A 23,717-nucleotide genomic window follows, 5' to 3' on the forward strand; every position below is an offset into this window, starting at 1 on the left:
TTGTGACAAAAATTGTTGGTTAGTGTAGAAAGTAGGCCACGGGCTCTATGAGATTAGTAGAGGTAGCTTTGTTCAAGGGGAAGAAGAACAAAGAACCATGCCAGCCTTGTGAGCCACCCTCCTCTTTATTCATTCCCTCACACCCTTTACTTTCTTTTTCTCTTTTCCTGCCCGTGAGTTTTCCAAATTAAAAAAAATAGAAAAAGAAGAATGTGGGACCCACGTAGGATTAGGGGGAGAGTTGAAATATGATGACACGTGGCCAGCTACACGTGGTAGTGATGTGATGGAATCAAAGGCGTTGGCATCTGCCAGTCGGCACAATGATTGGGATTATTCTTCATTTATTATTAATCTTAATTTAATTTTAATTTAAAATCTAATAATCCTTTTTTTTTTAGCTTACAATGTCCTGGTGGTGACGTACCCACCGTAACATGCCTGTTGTACCTTTTTCATTGGTCGTTTTCTTTTTCAAAATATTTTAAATTAATTTTTTTTCTTCTATATTAAAAAAATGTATTATTAGTTGTATTTATTATTATTATTGGAGATGTGATTATGACATGATAACTGTTATATTCAACTTGGAGGGCAACTGGAATTTTGAAATATAAAAGAAATTAACTATTAAATTCAAATGACATGATATAATTAATTAATTATATAAACTAATATAATTGTCCATATTCAGGAATTAAAAATGTTTTTTTCCGCAAATATTTGTTAGTTTATTTAATTAGGTATAGATTATTGAAACCATAGATATAAGAATATATATATATATATATTTAACGAGAAAATCTATTACATTAAAAATGGTTAGTATTCACAAAAATAATTAAAAATAAAATAGTTTGATTTTTTAAAATTTAAATTTTACTGTTCCATTTAACATGTCACCATCAAATTTTTAGATGAAAGGATATCTATTTGTCGTAACGATTTCTCCAAATTAGGTTAGATGGTCTTCGTTGATGTTGGCGTCTTATGAGTCGAGGCTCTTCCAGCAAAACTATTATATCGTTTGGTTCAAATTATTAGATTTGAATCTCGTTTTAGTGTAGGAGAAAGGAATAAAGCAAGAGAATCATGAGACACTCCACCAAGCTATTTGACTCTAAAGTGAAATTAAATTGTTAACAACTTTGGTTAACTTTTAGGGGCTTCACTTGTAACTATCTAATTAACACTATCTCACTTTATTAAAGGTGTATGTCCTTCGATTTGAACTTTTTTAGAAAATTACATTTATTGTACAAATATGTTTTCTATTTAGAATTAAATAAATGACTATTTTGTTTCTCTGTAGGAGTGGCCTACACTATCGCATAATTTTGAACATATTTGTCTTATGCTTGATTACAATTATTGAAATGTTGTTTCATAGACAATTTTGAAGGCAATCATGTTCACTGTACAATCTCTATTGCATATCCTTTTCTTTGTTTTGAGACGAAAGATGAATGAGACAGATTGAACGAGGTAAAGCTAAATTCACGAGCCCTAAAAACGATCTTAGCTCACTCACCTTGGTAGGTGCTAGCCACTCCTGAGCCCAACACTTCTTCAATTTACTAAGATATCCCGTCTCAAATTCACTCTGCTACTTGAAGATATTGCGTACGTATACATATCAAGAGAGAGATAGCAAAAAATGACCCAAAATCCCGAGAAATCAGAGGAAATAGCTGAGTAATAGCGTATAATTTTTTTTTTTTTAATACGTGACTATATCTAATATAGTCTCGTTTTCTCCTCCTACATCACAATTTTATAAAATTGTATTGTGCTTAGAGTTGGAAATCAATTCTACTTTCTATCAACTAATTTTTGTACACAATGTTCTCGTACCATTCATTATGATCGGATCATAATGTCTTGATAGATTTACCAAAATGGATTTAACTTTAGTCTCATTTTTTCTTTAACTTTTCAAAAAAAGTTACATTTGGTAAAGATACTTATATATTAAATAATCATCAATCACATATAAAATATTAACAATATTCTTTGACTCCTGCATTCATCAGACCACTTGGGTCAGAATGCAGCAGCCCAAAACGCTCTTTGATCTTCCAGCCTTGTTCAATAAAAGCCCGATGATTATGTTGCATGAAAAGCGAGATCTATAGACATGTAAAGTAATTAACTCCAACGTTTAGAGAATTAATTTTTACTAAGTCTTTTCATTTTATTCAATTTGACATATTACCAAATGAATTGCCAAAACAAGTATATCATCTTTTGGAGAAAACAATTTGTCCTCTTATTCTTGATTCTCTAATCATGAATATATCAATGTTTCGTAATATAGTAAGTGTTAACATTTTAACACATACTTACTTAATTTGATTAATTTGAGCCGAACATATTTTCAAATAATTTTGAAAATATAAATTTTAATATTTCAAAGTAACTCATGCTATATGAATTATTTAATATAATAAAGTTTGAGAAATTAAATTTTTCTCGTGGTTACTAAAAACACCATGTTCAGCATTTAGTAACAATTTTTACTTAACATCTTAATGTCCCCCGCTACTAGTGTCTTCACGAACCGGTTTCGAACCACCACTAGAGTCTTCTCCACTATCCTCCGACCTTAGAACGGGATTGTGGAATTCGGTGAGTGACCAAACTTGTGGGGTTTATTTGGCAAGCATGCAAGTTTGGTTAAACCAAATTTTGACACCTCAAACTTCCACCCGTATGGATTTTTTCATTTCACTTTATTCAATAACAATCTTTACTGAATAAACAACAATAATAACTTTATTGAAAATAGAATATGTTTTTGTTTACAAACTATGAGTTTTAGGACATAAAACCCAACACACGTGAGTTCACATGTAGAGGTGTTCCATTTTGTCAGCTTAAATACTTCAGCCTAGCCAGAACCTTCCTTAGACAGAGTTCCCTTACAGTCAATTTTTACTTAAAAATTCATTAATCTTTAATTAACTATTAATTACTAGATCAATGAACATCAGTGAATTAAACGGTTTTTAATCCTAACAATTATACTAAAATGTACATGGAAAATACATGCTTATTACGAAATCATCTTAATTCTATTTAGGAGCAACTTAATCAAAATTTTCCAAATATAACGTTTATACTAAAAATAAATCAAATGCATGATTATGCTTAACTATGGTGGGATTTTAACATAAATGACATATCTTATGCATTCAATCAATTAATTTANACTAAAAACACCATGTTCAGCATTTAGTAACAATTTTTACTTAACATCTTAATGTCCCCCGCTACTAGTGTCTTCACGAACCGGTTTCGAACCACCACTAGAGTCTTCTCCACTATCCTCCGACCTTAGAACGGGATTGTGGAATTCGGTGAGTGACCAAACTTGTGGGGTTTATTTGGCAAGCATGCAAGTTTGGTTAAACCAAATTTTGACACCTCAAACTTCCACCCGTATGGATTTTTTCATTAAATGAAGTCAACATTTTGACTTTCCTCATTCTAATTCAACAATTAATTTAATAATTAATTTCAAATTAGAGTAACATTAAATGATTAATTAAACTATTTAATTAATATTTAATATTAATTCAAATGCCAATCCCAATCAATTCCGACACATAATTGATTAAGATATTTAAATCTTATTTAAATATCTCATATTCTCTTTTTTTTTTTTAATTCGTAAATAAAACAAAAATGCGGTTAAATATATCGTATATATGTAGCGCATATTCCCTAATTTGAATTCGAACACTTCGAACTCACTCGTCACACTGTTCTATGGTTTAGTCCGATATGAGCTAGCAGAGGGACCTAATGGACCTATAGATCATGGGCTCCAACGATCCAAGATTAACCGATTAAACTCATTAACCTGGTTAACCAACATTCGTTAACTACTAGGACACTCCACTATAGCCTAGTAGTTGCACTCCCCTCACTATAGATATATTTCTGTCCATCTGATATAACCATGATTAGTAAGTCGATCCTTCACAGGTTGTTCGTAACTAGAGCTGGGTCAATTTACCGTTTTACCCCTGAAGTTACTTCTTGTTCCTTATGTCTCACTGATCCTCTAATAAACAATTGGTTTGTGGTCCAACCAGTAAACCGAATCCCTCTCAGGCCAATGAGAGGGTGGGGCCCCTTGTTCAAGACCTGGAGTCAGTGCTTAAGGGAACTACCTTTCTTCTATCCCTAAAAGTGGGTAGGAGTGAATTCCGTCTTGCACCCCACGTCCCCAGCCATTCACCCAGTCTTACCCCTGAAATGGGAGGCCTGTTGAGTCGGCGAACTAGAGCCACTCTCACCCATGCAAATCTAAGGATAATTCCGAATAAACAGGAGTTCATGGTTAGCTCAGGATTAAAACCGAGTTACCTAGGTTATCGAATGAAAAGAAAATCAGTCTCAACAGTAAACGACTTTATAAAGTGAGAGTGGTTTTCTTCATGGTCCGATCTTATGCAATACTCATTGCATAGGACGCCCCCACTCACATGTCTCCACATGCACAATTTAGTGATCGCATTGTTTATATCATATACAAAAGTGGGCCGCATCCATAGTGTCCCCAGAATAAGGTACTCAGCCTTATCCTTATACTATAGATCATTTTGACTATATACTTGAACTTGATCCACTCTTATGTCTCTACATATAGTTCAAGTAATCATACTATAGCCAGAGTGTTCTTAATTTATTGAATTTAGATTAATGATGGTAAAGTTCACTTTATTCAATAACAATTTTTACTGAATAAACAACAATAATAACTTTATTGAAAATAGAATATGTTTTTGTTTACAAACTATGAGTTTTAGGACATAAAACCCAACACACGTGAGTTCACATGTAGAGGTGTTCCATTTTGTCAGCTTAAATACTTCAGCCTAGCCAGAACCTTCCTTAGACAGAGTTCCCTTACAGTCAATTTTTACTTAAAAATTCATTAATCTTTAATTAACTATTAATTACTAGATCAATGAACATCAGTGAATTAAACGGTTTTTAATCCTAACAATTATACTAAAATGTACATGGAAAATACATGCTTATTACGAAATCATCTTAATTCTATTTAGGAGCAACTTAATCAAAATTTTCCAAATATAACGTTTATACTAAAAATAAATCAAATGCATGATTATGCTTAACTATGGTGGGATTTTAACATAAATGACATATCTTATGCATTCAATCAATTAATTTAAAACAACATCATATGCATCATTAAATAATAAAAAAAAAAAAACAAAGCAAAATTGGCCGACATATTTGGTATATCCTAGAAATTGAAATTGGATTAAATTACAACAATTTAAGTCCAATTCATATATTGGATTAAATTATCTTATATTAACTACGTTTTTTCATTAATCTATGTAATCATATGTTTGTCAAGTACGTTTAGATAACGATTTCTCCAAATTAGGTTAGATGGTCTTCGTTGATGTTGATATCTTACGAGTTGAGGCTCTTCAAGCAAAACTATTAAGTCGTTCGATTTAAATCATAAGATTTGAGTCTCGTTTTAGCGTAGGAGATTGGAATAAAGCAAGAGAATCATGAGACCCTCCACCAATGAAAATATGGGTATACCCTACAAGAATTGACCCATCCCATAGTTGTGCCTTTCAAATGGACATTCAAAGCTTAGAAATTTAGGGCACTTAAAAAAATCTGTTATTTTCGGGACCATATGCAATTTCTTTTGTTCCTCGAACTTATCATATTAAAAAAATTCAATTCTTTCGTCTACTCGATTTCATTTAAATTCAATTCAAACCCATTGAAAAAAACCGTTCTTTCTAATTAATCTAATTCGAAATTCGATAAATTTTATAACCAACAACATAGTTCATAGGATAAACACCTAAATGAAAAAAAGCTCTCTAACCCTCTAATTAATCCAATTCAAAATTTCAAAATTAGATGAATTTTATAACGAACAACTAGTAGTGTTCTTGTGCTATTGATATTAAGCACAATTGTTCGAGCTATAAATATATTAATTTTATCTGAGTTAATTAACTATTGAATAATTAATGATTATTAAAAAATGACTTAATTTAATAAACTTAACATAATCACGGAAGATTCTAAACACCAAATTAGCTAAAATTAATTAAATATAATCCTAATTTTAGAAAAAATCAGTACCCACCAGATAAATTTAGATAAAGAAAAATCAAAATTTTATTTAAAAAAAAAATACCGGTACAGAATGCTCCAACTTTAACTATATTAACGGTAATGTCGGAAATTAGTTAAAATCTTCAACTATAAAAACAGTCCATTGTTGAACAGAAGACATCAAGCAATTATTCAGCTTCCCATTTCCCATTACCCAACAAAAAAAGGAAAAAAATAAGTAAAAAAAAAGAATAAACATGGCATATGACCGCGGTGGGTGCAAGAACAAAATTGCNGCCTTATCCTTATACTATAGATCATTTTGACTATATACTTGAACTTGATCCACTCTTATGTCTCTACATATAGTTCAAGTAATCATACTATAGCCAGAGTGTTCTTAATTTATTGAATTTAGATTAATGATGGTAAAGTTCACTTTATTCAATAACAATTTTTACTGAATAAACAACAATAATAACTTTATTGAAAATAGAATATGTTTTTGTTTACAAACTATGAGTTTTAGGACATAAAACCCAACACACGTGAGTTCACATGTAGAGGTGTTCCATTTTGTCAGCTTAAATACTTCAGCCTAGCCAGAACCTTCCTTAGACAGAGTTCCCTTACAGTCAATTTTTACTTANTACTGGGGAAAAGATGACCAATTTGTTGAAGACGTCTAGAGAAATGACCATCAATGGGTTGTCGATGGTGGGTGAGGTTACAGCCATTGTGACCTCTTTGTGGCGTGCATTGGGGCTTCAATCATTTGGGCGACAACTTAGAGTAGACGAGTACGATGAGGAAGAGCCATCATGGGTCAATGATAGGCGGGGGCTACTCCAAGCCACTGGTGCTAACGTTAACGCCGATCTGATAGTGGCTAAAGATGGAAGTGGAAAGTATACGACAATCACTGAAGCTCTTCAAGAGGTCCCGAAGTTTAGCAATAAAACCTTTATTATTTATGTTAAGGAAGGAGTTTATGAAGAGCCAGTATTGGTTGACAAATCCATGACCTATGTCATGATGATTGGAGATGGAATGGATAAGACCAAGATCACTGGTAGCAAGAATTTCAAGGATGGAGTAAACACATTCAAAACTGCTACCGTTGGTAAGTTAGCATTTAGTTTATGATCACATTCTTGTGAATTCAACCAAGTGATAACATGTTTTCATATTCTTAACAGCGGTCGATGGGGTCAACTTCATTGGAAAAGACTTATGTTTCGAGAATTCGGCTGGGGCTGAAAAACATCAGGCCGTGGCACTTCGAGTTCAATCCGACATGTCCATCTTCTACAATTGTAGAATGGATGGCTATCAAGATACTCTCTACGCCCACACCCACCGTCAATTCTACCGAGATTGCATCATCACTGGCACCATCGACTTCATCTTTGGCAACGCTGCTGTCGTGTTCCAGAATTGTAAGATCTTTGTGAGGAAGCCATTAGAGAATCAACAATGCATTGTCACTGCCCAAGGCCGAACCGAGAGGAAAGAGCCCACCGGTATCATACTCCAGAACTGCGTCATCTCTTCTGACCCTGAGTACTTTCCTGTTCGCCATATCAGCAAGTCCTACCTCGGCCGCCCATGGAAGGAATACTCAAGAACCATCATCATGCAATGCCAAATCGACGACTTGATACAGCCTGAAGGGTGGCTTCCATGGGAAGCCGATTTTGGTCTGAAGACTCTGTTTTACTCAGAGTTCGAAAATAGAGGACCTGGTGCAGCAACACAGAATCGAGTTAAGTGGAGGGGAATTAAACAAATCTCAGCAAAGCACGCCCTTGACTTCACCCCTGCATTCTTTATTCATGGTAATAGTTGGATCAAGCGCACTGGAGTACCATATAGTCCGGGTATGATGGTAGTGTAAAACTATTTAACCGTATAGGCCACGGGCTCTATGAGATTAGTAGTGGTAGCTTTGTTCAAGGGGAAGAAGAACAAAGAACGATGCCAGCCTTGTGAGCCATCCTCCTCTTTATTCATTATTCCAAACTCTCAATTTAAATTAGTTAAATTAAAAAAAGAAAAATTAGAAAAAGAAGAAGATGGGACCCATGTAGGATTAGGGGGAGAGTTGAATTATGATGACACGTGGCCAGTTACACGTGGTAGTGATGTGATGGAATCAAAGGCATTGGCATCTGCCAGTCAGCACAATGATTGGGATTATTCTTCATTTATTATTAATCTTAATTTAAAATCTAATAATCCTTTTTGTTTTTCCAGTTATATAATTTGATATAATAAGGTAGACTACAGTTATATAATTTGATATAATAAGGTAGACTACAGTTATATAATTTGATATAATAAGGTAGACTACCGTTATATAATTTGATATAATAAGGTAGACTACCGTTATAGTAGATTCATATACAATCTGTACAAGAGGCCGTTGCTTCTTCATAGTAAAATACTTGCTCAAATCGCAATATTAAATAGGAATTGTCTTTATATGATTTCCAATGAGATCATAAAATAAGATTTTTTTTTTTTTTTTTTTTTCTTACGACACACGACAATCAAATCTAAATAAAGGGGAGGGTGGTTCTCGGTTGAGTTTGGATTATCTATCTATTCTTGGTTCTAAGACCAATAGTTCGAGCAGTAGACGCCCTTCTTTCAAATTGTTTTTCATTATTATGAAACTTCTTTCAAATTGTTTCTCATTATTATGAAAAGGTAACAAAGATAAGCGTTGCTATTTTAAGGTCAATCTATTTACCGGTCTAGATAATATTTTTCCTTGTTCACTAATAAATCGACTAATTAAACTCATGTTTCTATAATCAATTCGATCCCCCGATTGAATCGGGGGCAAACGCCTACGAAAAGATCGTTTGGATTTAAGAAGGAGTCTCTTGGATTTATCCATGGTTTGTTTATTCCTTATCCCGAAAATCCTATTTCGATCGGATCTAAAATAATTTAGAATTAAGAAATAGGATTTGGTTTGTTTATATTTAAATCGAAAATATGTTTAATATATGTAATTTTGCATCTTCCTTGGATTGGAAAAGGGTGACACACAGACGATTGGTTCGATCTATTTCTTTATCTCCCCATGAATCGTATGTTTGTAACAACGGGGACAGAATTTTCTCAATTCCAATCGACTAGGCGTATTGTGTCGATTCTTTTGAGTAATATATCTGGAAATCCCCACGGATTCCTTATTAACACCGTTTCGAACACAACGAGTACATTCCAAAATAACTGTTACTCGGGCATCTTTACCCTTGGCCATGAACCTCCCTTGTATTTTTGATTCACGCAACTCTTCTATTTTCCGATCCAAAATGNAAAGGTAACAAAGATAAAATACGAGCTTGTTTTATAGCAATAGTAATTAAGCGTTGCTGTTTTAAGGTCAATCTATTTACCCGTCTAGATAATATTTTTCCTTGTTCACTAATAAATCGACTAATTAAACTCACGTTTCTATAATCAATTGGATCGGGANAATGCTTAAAATGGAGTTCTCTCGAGAATGAACTCCGAGAAGGTAAAGTAGAAATTAGTATGATAAAATATGATAAAGTGGTCAAAATGAGCAAATATGTTCAATAAAAAAAAGATTAATTCTTCTTCTCCTTTTTTTTCTTACGACACGACAATCAAATCTAGATTTTGGGATTTTTCGAACAAAGCATCAATCGGCGGTTGAGTTTGGATTTTCATTTTAATTCAATTGAAGAGTAGCCTATTTATTCCTGGTTCTAAGACCAATAGTTCCAGCGGTAGACGCCCTTCTTTCAAATTGTTTCTCATTATTAAGAAAAGGTAACAAAGATAAAATACGAGCTTGTTTTATAGCAATAGTAATTAAGCGTTGCTGTTTTAAGGTCAATCTATTTACCCGTCTAGATAATATTTTTCCTTGTTCACTAATAAATCGACTAATTAAACTCATGTTTCTATAATCAATTCGATCCCCCGATTGAATCGGGGGCAAACGCCTACGAAAAGATCGTTTGGATTTAAGAAGGAGTCTCTTGGATTTATCCATGGTTTGTTTATTCCTTATCTCGAAAATCCTATTTTATAATTAAGAAATAGGATTTGGAAAAGGGTGACTCTATTTATTTATCTCCCCATGAATTGTATGATTGTAACAACGGGGATAGAATTTTCTCAATTCCAATCTCGACTAGGCGTATTGGGTCAATCCCCTTGTTAACACTGTTTCGAACACAACATGTAACGACCCTAATATTTTACCTATTTAATCTAAGGTCATTACTACACCTTAAAATGCGGAATGACCCTACTCATGAATGCCATGTACTCTCGCGAAAATGACACCTTGAAATGCGGAAAGAAAATGACACCTTGAAATGCGGAATGACCCTACTCATGAATGCCATGTACTCTCGCCCTCGTGCAAGAGAAAATGATTACGAGAAGAAAAAAAAAACATTATTGAAAATAAAGGGGAAGTGACAAAACCAAATGAATGTTTGTTTATTATGCAAAAATTTCAACCTATAGTAACCTATACTAATGATGCAAACCGAATTCAGCCTAGACTACGAAATGGAAAAAAACAAACAACTATTCTATGCATGTGCCACGGTCCCGAGGTGTACGATGTCGCCGTCGTTGTCACATGGGTGCCTTGCCCTTATCTGCAAAAGTAAAGTAGCACGAGGCTTGAGTATTTCTAGAATACTCAGTAAGTGACCCTTGCCCTTATCTGCAAATGTAAAGTAGCACGAGGCTTGAGTATTTCTAGAATACTCAGTAAGTGACCCAGGTTATGCAACAATCACATGCAATGAAATGATGGGACCTATCGTTTCGTTTCGTTTTCCCTACGGTGCAATCCTAACGGGTAATCGTGGACGTGTACCATATACTCTACACACAGCCCATACGTGTGAGTATGGGCTCACCAGCTAGTTCGCACACCGCTGGGCCATTGTCCTTATCCGGTGGGCATACTCCGGGAGCCCCTTATGTCGGGACCCGTTAAAACTAGAACCGTCATGGTAGCACTATGCAATGCATAACGATCGTTGTCCTGCCATTGGATCCGTACCCTCGTGATGGGATGGGGGTATCCCCGAGATGCATGAACACACACAATGCATGAGGTCCCCCTATCACGTTCCATGCTTCATGTCATTCGCATTTTCAGTTCACATTTCATACACATTTATATCGGGGTTATGATTCCAGACAGTTTACCGTGTTTCATGTCATACAATTCATGCGGTTCACATTCACATATTCCATACAAACATACCATAATCATTCAAGGACCACATATCGTCACATGCATAACCTATCACATCAAACTAAGCAGCATACATAGCGTACATACATGTTCACATGATTTCATACTTAAGCATATTAAACTAGCATACAATTTAATGACACGTGCAAATCCATGGGCACATGCCAACATACAGCAAATAACGCGTAACCTACGACGGGTGAGCCACTTACTTGGTAGGCCTTAGCCGAAGTACTCTTAGAATATAACGTAAACTCCTAGCTCCTCGTGAACGTTCTACGCCTCCGTTGGTGGTTGGTTTCTATCGGTTCATTCGTCACTTTCGTTAGTGTTTCACAAATATAATTAATTTTCCAACTTGAATTTGTTAAATACGACTTTAAAATGTAACATTTTACCTTAAACAGGGCCGAAACTAGGTCTGGGAGGGTTGAAACGATGTCAAACAGGCTGGAAATAGGCTTCTCGAGCCGAATAAGACGCCGGAGTCGAGAGGCCACCGCCGAGCCGATTAACCTGCTGGAGCCGAGGGGAGCCGCGCTGCAGACGTGCCACGTGGCACAATCAGAGAGCGACGAGTGTGCAGGGGTCTCGGGTCAAGGCGCGGGTTATCGGATCGCTCGCGGGTCTCGGGCCGTACGCGGGTGATGGGTCGTGCGCAGGTGATGGGCCGTTTTGCGGGTGAAGGGCTGTTCGCGGGTGAAGGAAAAAAGTGCAGGCGGGCTGGCTTATGCGGTTTGGGCCGCGGGAACCGTCAGGATCTGGGCCGACCTAAGGGAACTAGGTTGGTTTTGGGTTGCGGGATCCGACCCTTGGGTCGGACTTCGTCCTCTTCGCTCGACTGCCTGCATGATTTTCCGGCGGCCTTTCTCTCTCCTCAACAACGTCGTCTCGACGTCCTTTTTCCCTCTTTTTTCCTCCATTCCCGAGACTCTTCTTCACCCTAACCCCGTTTTTGGTACAGATCTCGTTTGTATGGACCTCACACTCCTGGATCTGGAGGAGTTTGAAAGTCCGACGTTTCGTCTTCCTTGCCGACGGTGTTCAGCATAAGGGATTCGTCTAAAACCTACTCCTGATGTGTGTAGAGGGTTCTGGGATTACTTTTGTGATGTAAAATGGAGGTTTTGACGTCGATCTCGTATGGTTCGACTTCACCGGAGTTCCGTCGGGGTTTTCAGTTCCTTCTTGTTTTTTTTTTCACTGTTTTCGTTCTTTGCAGGTCATTTCGGGATGGCTGAAGGTCGGGGACCAGTTCTCTGGCATCCCAGCCCTCGGCTGCCCTTTGTGGGTCGTGTGCGAGCGAAAACTCCAGCGTTCGCAGGAGTTTTCGGCTCTGCCGACAACCCCCATTATTATTATTTATTTTTATTTATTTATATATATTGGTTTCGTTACACAAGTATGAACCTCACTTGTATTTTTTATTCATGCAACTCTTCTATTTTCCGATCCAAAATGAAGAAGAAAAAAGAAGTTGGTAACTAGAAATAAAATTATAAAAGATTTGGTTGCAATCAATTATAAAATATAGTAATATAGTGATTTCTAAATTTAGAATCGCAGTACCGTTTTGCATTTAAGTATCTTGTAAGATATTGTTACCCTAGCCATCACATTTTCATTTTCGTTCTCACTCTTTTATTAATTCAATTGGAACCCGGCGCGACCTAGTCCAAGTTTGATGGAAGATGAATCCAGTTTTATTCTCTCTTTTCTAATTTATGCAATTTCTTTTGTTCATCGAACTTATTAGATTAAAAAAATTCAATTCTTTCGTCTACTCGATTTCATTTAAATTCAATTCAAACCCATTGAAAAAAACTATTCTTTCTAATTGATCTAATTCGAAATTCGATAAATTTTACCACCAACATCATAGTTCATAGGATAAACATCTAAACAAAAAAAAGCTCTCTAAACCCTCTAATTAATTCAATTCAAAATTTCAAAATTAGATGAATTTTATGACGAACAATCTATGAGTAGTTCATAAGATAAATTGAAGCAAAATTAGTAGTGTTCTTATGCTATTATATTAGTATAATTAAACAAATTGTTCGAGCTATAAATATATTAATTTTATCTGAGTTAATTAACTTCTACTTAATAATTAATGATTTTAATTTAATTAACTTAACATAATCACGGAAGATTCTAAACACCAAATTAGCTAAAATTAATTAAACATAATCCTAAATTTAGAAAAAATCAGTACTCACTAGCTAAATTTAGAGAGAAAAATCAAAATTTTATTTTTTAAAAAAATTACCGGTACAGAATTCTCCAACTTTAACTATATTAACGGTAGTGTCGGAAATTAGTTAAAATCTTCAACTATAAAAACAGTCCATTGTTGAACAGAAGACATCAAGCAATTATTCAGCTTCCCATTTCCCATTACCCAACAAAAAAAAGAAAAAAATAAGAAAAAAAAGAATAAACATGGCATATGACCGCGGTGGGTGCAAGAACAAAATTGCTACCTTTGTGATGTCATCTCTGTTTCTAGCCGCTGTGGCGGTGGCGGCCGACAATGTCGACGACAATGCTAGTGGTGGCGGCACGGCGGGTGACGTTGTGTCTACCGCAGCAGTTAAGTCTCTATGTCAACCGACATCTTATCGCGAAACCTGCGAAAAAGTTCTGGTGAATGCAACCAAAGACTCAAAAGATCCACGAGACTTGATCAAGGCAGGATTCCATTATGCCGTTGATCAACTCAAATTGGCCATTGCAAATTCCCCCACTTTGAAAGAATCAGCTACTGACCCAATGGCTAAGCAAGCGGTTGATGCGTGCGAAGAGCTCATTGATCATGCGGTTGACGATCTTTTAACGTCATTTGATAAAGTCACTGATAGTTTTACTGTGAATAGAATCTCTAATTATATTGAGACAATTAGGCTTTGGTTGAGTGGCGCATTGACGTATCAAGAAACTTGTTTGGATGGCTTCAAGAATGTCCCTGGTGATACTGGGGAAAAGATGACCAATTTGTTGAAGACGTCTAGAGAAATGACCATCAATGGGTTGTCGATGGTGGGTGAGGTTACAGCCATTGTGACCTCTTTGTGGCGTGCATTGGGGCTTCAATCATTTGGGCGACAACTTAGAGTAGACGAGTACGATGAGGAAGAGCCATCATGGGTCAATGATAGGCGGGGGCTACTCCAAGCCACTGGTGCTAACGTTAACGCCGATCTGATAGTGGCTAAAGATGGAAGTGGAAAGTATACGACAATCACTGAAGCTCTTCAAGAGGTCCCGAAGTTTAGCAATAAAACCTTTATTATTTATGTTAAGGAAGGAGTTTATGAAGAGCCAGTATTGGTTGACAAATCCATGACCTATGTCATGATGATTGGAGATGGAATGGATAAGACCAAGATCACTGGTAGCAAGAATTTCAAGGATGGAGTAAACACGTTCAAAACTGCTACCGTTGGTAAGTTAGCATTTAGTTTATGATCACATTCTTGTGAATTCAACCAAGTGATAACATGTTTTCATATTCTTAACAGCGGTCGATGGGGTCAACTTCATTGGAAAAGACTTATGTTTCGAGAATTCGGCTGGGGCTGAAAAACATCAGGCCGTGGCACTTCGAGTTCAATCCGACATGTCCATCTTCTACAATTGTAGAATGGATGGCTATCAAGATACTCTCTACGCCCACACCCACCGTCAATTCTACCGAGATTGCATCATCACTGGCACCATCGACTTCATCTTTGGCAACGCTGCTGTCGTGTTCCAGAATTGTAAGATCTTTGTGAGGAAGCCATTAGAGAATCAACAATGCATTGTCACTGCCCAAGGCCGAACCGAGAGGAAAGAGCCCACCGGTATCATACTCCAGAACTGCGTCATCTCTTCTGACCCTGAGTACTTTCCTGTTCGCCATATCAGCAAGTCCTACCTTGGCCGCCCATGGAAGGAATACTCAAGAACCATCATCATGCAATGCCAAATCGACGACTTGATACAACCTGAAGGGTGGCTTCCATGGGAAGCCGATTTTGGTCTGAAGACTCTGTTTTACTCAGAGTTCGAAAATAGAGGACCTGGTGCAGCAACGCAGAATCGAGTTAAGTGGAGGGGAATTAAACAAATCTCAGCAAAGCACGCCCTTGACTTCACCCCTGCATTCTTTATTCATGGTAATAGTTGGATCAAGCGCACCGGAGTACCATATAGTCCGGGCATGATGGTAGTGTAAAACTGTTCGATCTATGGCTATTTAGTCCTAGAATTTTAGGAGTGGAATTTAATTTTTTTATAATAACATTCATCTCTTATTGAGAAAATAATTCATTAATAAAATATAATTTTTTGGTTATTTTAATAATAACTATTACTATAAAATATAATTTTAGTCGTTTTTAATAATGTGTTGGTTTATACTGTTCGTTNAAAAAAAAAAAAAAAAAAAAAAAACATTTATAGGGTGTGGAAACCTTCTCCTAGTAGCGTTTGAGGAGAAGCCCGAAAGAAATTCTAAAGAGGACAATATCTGCTAGCTGTGGATTTGGGTCGTTACAAATGGTATCGCCAGACATCGGGCGATGTGCCAGCCTTCTCGCTGTTCCCTGAAGGGAGTAGACATGAGGTGGTGTGCTAATAAGGACGCTAGGCTCCAAAGGGGGGTGGATTTGTAGGCGATCCCACATCGATTGGAGGAAAGAATGCCAGCGAGGATGCTGGGCCACGAAGGGGGGTGGATTGTGATGTCTCCCACATTGGTTGGGCCCCGTGGTTTGCTTCGGAACAAAACAATTAGAATTAGGCTCGTTGAACTGAATGTGTATTATCCAGATATCTACAAACATTTCATTCGGGAAAAGTTTTCTCAACAATGTCTTTGTCATTTGATCCAATAGCTCTCCGTTAGATAGGTCCCATAATAATCAACAATCCGAAGCATAATGATCTCGTCTGTAATGCATTGTATGTCCCATAATAGGTCCCATTCTTCTACCCTAGATCTGGCGGTTACAAATAAATTTATATTAAAAATATGGGACTAAATTTAATCATTTAAACTAAAAAAGAAATTAAAATGAAAAATGGTTATAAATTTCAAAATATAAAAAAAAAATAATAATTTTAATCACTTATGAAGGAAATTAAAATAAAAAATGGTTATAAATTTCAAAATATAAAAATAAAAAAAAATTATTTTAATCACTTATGAGCTTTCAAACATATAAAAAAAATATAATCTTAACCAACAAATATAATCTTAACCAAAAAATAAAAAGATTTCAATTTCAAAATAACAAGATCTTTATATTTTAGTTTTGATCCTTTTCATTTGCAAACATATCAGGGCGAGATTAAATATATGACGAGGTTACTCGATATTGTAATAATCGTTGATCGATAAGAAGAATATCGAGCTCTTCAAGAATGTATCAATAAATATATGACGAGGTTACTGGATATTGTAATAATGGTTTGTGTCTATAGCATCATCATTTGTTAGAATCGAATATCTGCGAGATCCGAGTCACAATTTGACATGTGACATTCAAAGTATTCAATAAAGACATGACATTCAAAGTGTTCAATAAAGATGTCAAAGTGTTCAATAAAGATGTTACCTCAAAGTGTTAAGTATCTAAGAATCGAAACACTTTGACTTCGGTTAAGGTCTTATCGAGTTGAGCAATGATTTCTCCATAATCCGCTTTTTTTTCAACTTATGATAGCTAACATGTCCCAATCTTGCATGCCATAGATCTGTCATCTCATTCTTTCGGGTTTTGTGAACATAGGCAGACTCTATAAACAGACTTCGCTCTTCGTCCTTCTATTGTCTTTCCTATTATCTTAACGATAGACTTTACATCTTCTGACTCAAACAAGACGTAGTTTCTGATGTTGTTAGTTGTCACTTACGACAAGTTCTCCTTTATACTCGGTACATGATACACTTTAAGACCTTTGTTAAGGTCGTATCGAGTTGAGACATTCCGATTCCGAGTTGTGATACACTTTAAGACCTTTGTTTAGGTCGTATCGAGTTGAGACATTCCAATTCCGAGTTGAAATCTAGGTGAAAGGATTAAAAAATCATGAGGCCCTCCACCAATGGGAATATCCCGTGAATGTCGGGATATGACCCCTTACAAGAATTGACCGATGTCACTAAAATACGAAGCCCTAAAGCCACGAGAAGAGAGAGAATGCAAACTTCCCGAGCATTGTCCTTTGCACAAAATAATCGTTTAAGGACCACCAAGTTGTATCAATTTCTTTCATTCACTCGATTTCATTCTAAATAATATTAATATATGAAATATCGCTAAAAATATATATTTCTAAATAAAAAAAATATATAGTACCTCTTTTATTTTATTTCATAGCCAACTTTTCTTTTTTTGTTCAATGAATCATTTGAAACAAAACAAAAATCGAAACAACAAGAATCAATATTTTATTCAATTCAAAATTATCGAAATAAATTATTCTTTCTTACTAAGTACCGCATAATATTCTCAACACAACAAAATGGTCGAACACGAAAAAATTAAAATAGCTCGTAAATAATTCACATAAGAGTGAATTTTATTAAAATCAATAACTAAAGAAATAACTATAAGTGGCACATCTAAACCCTAAATCCTAAACATTTCTAAAAAAAGAATGTCTGACAAAACAAAATCCTTTGAACATAGCTCAAAGACGAGACCTAAATGCCACTGAATCTGCTGCAGCTACATATTTACATCCTATGAACAAAGCTAAAACCTAAGACCAACCAATTCCATCGTCGCCCCCATCCGTTCATCCATCCATCGCTCGCGTTCTTCGTTCGTTCTTTCATTCATAGTGTCCTTCCTCTTGATTATCTACATTCACATTCATATAAGAATCATCATCGAGAAACAATACATCATTTTTCAAACTAAAAAAATAGAGAGAGTTAGTAAAGATGGCGGCTACCATAAATTTGTGGCAATGTAGAAGCATAGTAGTCTACTAGATGAGTAGCTGGTGGATATAACATGGATTGAACAGCTTGATCAAAATCTTGCACCTGCTCAATACAACAAACGATTCGTAGGAATCGAATCAAATCGAATCGAATCAAATCATACATAAACAATCTTAAATAAACTCACCTGCAACTCGTTTTGGAAATTGAAATTCAGAGGATAATCGAACTGCAAAGAATCAGGATAGTTTCCAAGAGCATAGATATCGTTGATATCATGAAATTGAACATTATCCAATTGGTAATTCATGTTATAATCAACAGTGTTTGGGAGAGCACCATTGGAGTAATTATTGATACTCAAACCTCCAAAAGTGTTACCCATCATAGGATGAAAGCTATTACCATTGTCATTGCCATAACCATTGCCATCAATGTTAGATATCACTAATTGATGATAAGATAGCATTGGAGGAGTAAAATTGTCAACCATAACAGGTAAACATGAAGCTGCATTTGATGATTGCCCTCCAAAAGGGTCAATGACATTCATCGTATTCGAATAGGGAAGATCGTTCCACGGGTCGAACGAAGATGGCATCAACACTATGTCTTGTTCTATAAGATGGGTATCATCAAATTGAGAAAAGACTTGATTTTGCATTGGTTCTTGAAGAGTATGGGTTTGGAGAGGTGGCTGTGTATTAGGGTTTATGGAAATTGAATGGCTTTGGTGAGGAAGAATAGCATTAGGGCAAGTGGAAATGGCTGTGTTATTGAGAATTTGATGGATATTGGATTCTTCATTGATCTGTTTGCGAGGTACTGATTTGGTGGAGGGTTTTGATAACTTTTCCTCTTCTTTGTTGTTCGAGTGTTTAAGATATAATCGATGTTTCTGCACCGAAAAGTTATGTTAGATCAAACAATTCACAAGAATGAAAACAAAAATAGAAAGAAAGACAAAAAAAAATTTACTTGAAGATGGCTCGCAACGTTTTCTCGCGTAACGTATGGAAATTTCCGTCTCATCTCCTCCAAAATCTTCTTCGGAACTCGCTCTGCAATTAGGGTTTAGGGTTTAGGGTTAATAATTTGCCACTAGGGTTTAGGGTAAATTTAAGAACTTACTCTGGTTCGAAGATTGGTTATAATATTCAAGAAAACATTGATGAAGCTCTGGCGTCCATATGAGACGTTCCTTCTTCTCTCCATTCCGACGATGATAATAACCATTCTTCTTCTTGGAAGATTTAGCGTTCAAAGAACTGTTTCTTCTGGTCCGATCATCGATTACGGGCAAGATTCCAACTCGTCCATCGACATCGCCGGAGGAATGGGGAACGCCGACCGGGTTTACATCCGCCGAGACAAAGGAAGGGTTGTCCTTCGATGGTTGATTAGGCGCAGTGGGTTGAACAATATAATCAGCGCCGCCGCCATGAACATCAAACCCATCGGAGGGGACATCATCGGAGAAATCAGGAAGAATCATCACTGCATAAAGAAACAAATAAGAACAAAAACTCATAATTTGGTGGAAAAATAAGAACTTTTGAGAGATTGAGCTTAGAGAGCACCGCCCGCCGCCCGCCGCCAGCCGCCAGCCGCCAGATGAGTATTGAGAATCTGGAATGTAAATACCAAATCTCAACCCCTTAGAAGAGGCTTTTAGTAAACGACCCTAAAAAAAATCCTAATTTTAAGGAATTTAAACCTTCTGTATACTATTTTCCTGATACTAATTAAATGAACTCTAAATTTAATTTAATTTTTTAATTTTAAATTTAACGAGTCTCAATAATATTTTTAAACCTTTAAAAAATTTAAAGATATTTTTACCGTTAATTTTGAATAAATAAAAAATAAAATATTACGTTTTCGAAGTTCGAAGTATATGATTGGTTACCCGACCAAATCTTTTATGTCAATTTTGTTACTAGTTAAAATAATTTGAAAAACAATATTTATTAAAAAATTTAGAATTGGTACATAGTTTAATAAAACATAAAACCTAGTACATAGCTGATAAGAGTTTTATTAAATAAATTTTTAAAAAATCAACACGATAAAAAAAATTTAAAATAGGAGAGAATATAGCAACAATTCTCGATACAAAAGAACTTCAAAATTAAAGGGCTAAACTTGTAATTTACGTTAAGATATCGATGAATATCAATAAAAACTAAAAAGATTAATAAAATAATACTATTTTTAAATCGGAGATATCATTCAAATAAGAAACGCTTAGATTATATATATACGCTCTTGCATGGTAATAGTTGGTCAAGCACACGGGAGTAGCATATAGTCCTGGCATGATGGTAGTGTAAAACGAGTAAATAACATTGATCTAGAAAATAATTCATTAATAAAATATAATTTTTTAGTACGTTTATTTTAATTTTTTTTTTTTAAAAACTATCATTTTCCAATTTAAAATTTATATTAAGAATACCGTACTAAATTTAATCATTTAAACTAAAAAAGAAATTAAAAAAGAAATTATATCTTATCGTATTGAGCATGGATTTCTCCATAATCAGCTTAACTTATGGTAGCTAATATAAGCCTCAACTTAAGGTAGCTAACATGTCCCATCAACTTATGATAGCTAATATGTCTGGCATGTCATAGATCTGTGGTTCTTTCGGGCTTCAACTTATGGTAGCTAACATGTCCCAATCTTGCATGTCATAGATCTGTCGTCTCATTCTTTCGGATATGTGTCGTCTCATTCTTTTGGATCTTGAACATAGGCAGACTCTATAGACTCCACCCTTCGTTCTTTTATTGTCGACTTTTCTATTATCTTAACAGACTTTTACCTCTTCTGGCTCGTTCTTCTATTGTCGACTTTCCTATTATCTTAACAGACTTTTACATCTTTTGGCTCGTTCTTCTACTGTCGACTTTCCTATTATCTTAATAGACTTTTACATCTTCTGGCCCAAACAAGACGTAGTTTCTATGTTGTTATTAGTTGTAGCACTTACAACAAGTTCCGAGTTGAAACATTATACACTTTAAGACCTTTGTTAAGGTCGTATCGAGTTGAGACATTCCGAGTTGAAATCTAAGTGAAAGGATCAAAAAATCATGAGGCCCTCCACCATTGGGAATATCGCGTGAAAATAATCGTTTAACGACCACCAAGTCGTATCAATTTCTTTCCTTCACTCACTCGATTTCATTCTAAATAATACCAATATATTAAAGATGGCTAAAAACATATATTTCTAAATATAAAAATATAGTACTTTTCTATTTTATTTCATGTCATTTTAATATTCTAAAAATATATATTTTTAAATAAAAAAAAATATAGTACCTCTTTTATTTTATTTCATTTCTAAATAAAAAANTTTTAATATTCTAAAAATATATATTTTTAAATAAAAAAAAATATAGTACCTCTTTTATTTTATTTCATTTCTAAATAAAAAAAAATATAGTACCTCATTTATTTTATTTAATTTCTAAATAAAAAAATATAGTACTTTTTATTTTCGTCATTTTAAGAGTTAAAAATATATATTTCTAAATAATTTATTTTATTTTTGTTACCAAGAGGTTAAAAATATATATTTCTAAATAAAACAATATAATAACTTTTAGAATATATATTTCTAAATAATTTATTTTATTTCATTGTCATTTTAAGAGAGTTTAAAAATATATATTTCTAAATAAAACAATATAATAACTTTTATAAGTATTGTCTGTTTTTTTTGTTCCATTAACATTTTTTTTTTCAATATTTTTTTATTAAATAATTTATTATTTTGAATTGAATAAAATCTTGATTCTCATTGTTTCGATNTTTTTTTTTTTTTTTTTTTTTTTTTTTTTTTTTTTTTTTTTTTTTTTTTGTTTTAAAAAACTTTCAAATAAAACCAATAACTAAATTTATTAAAATCAATAACTAAAGAAATAATACTGTGCCACATCTAACATTCCTAGAAGAAAGAAAGACAAGACCTAAATGAATCTGCTGCAGCTACATATTTACATCCTATGAACAAAGCTAAAACCTAAGACCAACCGATTCCATCGTCGCGCCCCCATCCGTTATTTCCATCCATCGCTCGCGTTCTTCGTCCGTTCTTTCACTCGTAGTGTTCTTCCTCTCGATTATCTACATTCACATTCATATAAGAATCATAATCAAGAAACGATGCATCGTTTTTCGAACTAAAAAATAGAGTCAGTAAAGATGGCGGCTACCATAAATTTGTGGCAATGTAGAAGCATAGTAGTCTACTAGATGAGTAGCTGGTGGATATAACAGGGATTGAACAGCTTGATCAAAATCTTGCACCTGCTCAATACAACAAACGATTCGTATAAATCAAATCAAATCGAATCGAATCATATATAAACAATCTTAAATGTACCAACCTGCAACTCGTTTTGGACATTGGAATTCAAAGGATAATCGAACAGCAAAGGATCAGGATACGTTCCAAGAGCATAGATATTGTGGATATCATAAACTTGAACATTATCCAATTGGAAATTCATGTTATAATCATTAATATTTGGGAGAGCACCAATGGAGTAATTATCGATACTCGAATCTCCAAAAGTGTTACCCATCATAGGATAAAAGCTATTACCATTGCCATAACCATAACCATTGGCATCAATGTTGGATATCACTAATTGATGATTAGATAGCATTGGAGGAGCAAAATTGTCAACCATAACAGGGAAACATGAAGCTGCATTTGATGATTGCCCTCCAAAAGGGTCAATGACATTCATCGTATTCGAATAGGGAAGATCGTTCCACGGGTCGAACGAAGATGGCATCAGCACTATGTCTTGTTCTATAAGATGGGTATCATCAAATTGAGAAAAGACTTGATTTTGCATTGGTTCTTGGAGAGTATGGGTATGGAGAGGTGGCTGTGTATTAGGGTTTATGGAAATTGAATGGCTTTGGTGAGGAAGAATAGCATTAGGGCAAGTGGAAATGGCTGTGTTATTGAGAATTTGATGGATATTGGATTCTTCATTGATCTGTTTGCGAGGTACTGATTTGGTGGAGGGTTTTGATAACTTTTCCGGTTCTTTGTTGTTCGAGTGTTTAAGATATAATCGATGTTTCTGCATCGAAAAGTTATGTTAGATCAAACAATTCACAAGAACGAAAACAAAAATTGAAAGAAAGACAAAGAAAATTTACTTGAAGATGGCTCGCAACGTTTTCTCGCGTAACGTATGGAAATTTCCGTCTCATCTCCTCCAAAATCTTCTTCGGAACTCGCTCTACAATTAGGGTTTAGGGTTTAGGATTAATAATTTGCCATTAGGGTTTAGGGTTTAGGGTTAATAATTTGCCATTAGGGTTTAGGGTAAATTTAAGAACTT

The 23,717-nt window shown here is 34.9% G+C and overlaps 4 protein-coding genes across 4 annotated transcripts; 2 read left to right on the forward strand and 2 right to left on the reverse strand.

Annotated features, from left to right (window-relative positions):
* Positions 1 to 6,386: 6,386 nt before the first annotated feature.
* LOC111778806 (probable pectinesterase/pectinesterase inhibitor 21) lies at positions 6,387 to 8,026 on the forward strand. The gene is made up of 3 exons (XM_023658781.1): positions 6,387 to 6,402; positions 6,752 to 7,252; positions 7,329 to 8,026. The coding sequence occupies exons 1-3, from the start codon at positions 6,387 to 6,389 to the stop codon at positions 8,024 to 8,026; spliced, it is 1,215 nt and encodes a 404-aa protein (XP_023514549.1).
* A 5,865-nt stretch (positions 8,027 to 13,891) lies between these two features.
* On the forward strand, positions 13,892 to 15,691 carry LOC111779254 (pectinesterase-like). Its single transcript, XM_023659369.1, has 2 exons — positions 13,892 to 14,846; positions 14,923 to 15,691. Exons 1-2 carry the CDS (start codon positions 13,892 to 13,894, stop codon positions 15,618 to 15,620), a joined length of 1,653 nt encoding a protein of 550 aa, XP_023515137.1. The 3' UTR covers positions 15,621 to 15,691.
* A 2,456-nt stretch (positions 15,692 to 18,147) lies between these two features.
* On the reverse strand, positions 18,148 to 22,426 carry LOC111778807 (two-component response regulator ARR18-like). The gene is made up of 6 exons (XM_023658782.1): positions 22,387 to 22,426; positions 19,473 to 19,838; positions 19,320 to 19,402; positions 18,529 to 19,239; positions 18,387 to 18,443; positions 18,148 to 18,255 (listed from the first exon to the last, which is right to left on the reverse strand). Exons 1-6 carry the CDS (start codon positions 22,424 to 22,426, stop codon positions 18,148 to 18,150), a joined length of 1,365 nt encoding a protein of 454 aa, XP_023514550.1.
* LOC111778087 lies at positions 22,369 to 23,237 on the reverse strand. The gene is made up of 3 exons (XM_023657732.1): positions 22,743 to 23,237; positions 22,569 to 22,662; positions 22,369 to 22,479 (listed from the first exon to the last, which is right to left on the reverse strand). Exons 1-3 carry the CDS (start codon positions 23,217 to 23,219, stop codon positions 22,451 to 22,453), a joined length of 600 nt encoding a protein of 199 aa, XP_023513500.1. The 5' UTR covers positions 23,220 to 23,237; the 3' UTR covers positions 22,369 to 22,450.
* Between the last annotated feature and the right edge of the window lie 480 nt (positions 23,238 to 23,717).

The sequence above is a fragment of the Cucurbita pepo genome, chromosome LG17, assembly GCF_002806865.2.
Source record: "Cucurbita pepo subsp. pepo cultivar mu-cu-16 chromosome LG17, ASM280686v2, whole genome shotgun sequence".
NCBI classification, from domain to species: Eukaryota; Viridiplantae; Streptophyta; class Magnoliopsida; order Cucurbitales; family Cucurbitaceae; genus Cucurbita; species Cucurbita pepo.

What these genes read in the sequence shown, in the direction of transcription:
- LOC111778087 (XM_023657732.1), bottom strand. Translation starts at nt 23,219, where the DNA reads ATGCAAAATCAAGTCTTTTCTCAATTTGATGATACCCATCTTATAGAA. An exon ending in ATGTCCAAAACGAGTTGCAG is followed by an intron (nt 22,663 to 22,742) that starts GTTGGTACATTT and finishes TGTATTGAGCAG; the next exon opens with GTGCAAGATTTTGATCAAGC. An exon ending in TACATTGCCACAAATTTATG is followed by an intron (nt 22,480 to 22,568) that starts GTAGCCGCCATC and finishes ATGTGAATGTAG; the next exon opens with ATAATCGAGAGGAAGAACAC.
- LOC111778807 (XM_023658782.1), bottom strand. Translation starts at nt 22,426, where the DNA reads ATGGATGGAAATAACGGATGGGGGCGCGACGATGGAATCG. An exon ending in TAACCAATCTTCGAACCAGA is followed by an intron (nt 19,403 to 19,472) that starts GTAAGTTCTTAA and finishes CCCTAATTGCAG; the next exon opens with AGCGAGTTCCGAAGAAGATT. An exon ending in ATTTCCAAAACGAGTTGCAG is followed by an intron (nt 18,444 to 18,528) that starts GTGAGTTTATTT and finishes TGTATTGAGCAG; the next exon opens with GTGCAAGATTTTGATCAAGC.
- LOC111779254 (XM_023659369.1), top strand. Translation starts at nt 13,892, where the DNA reads ATGTCATCTCTGTTTCTAGCCGCTGTGGCGGTGGCGGCCGACAATGTC. An exon ending in GTTCAAAACTGCTACCGTTG is followed by an intron (nt 14,847 to 14,922) that starts GTAAGTTAGCAT and finishes TATTCTTAACAG; the next exon opens with CGGTCGATGGGGTCAACTTC.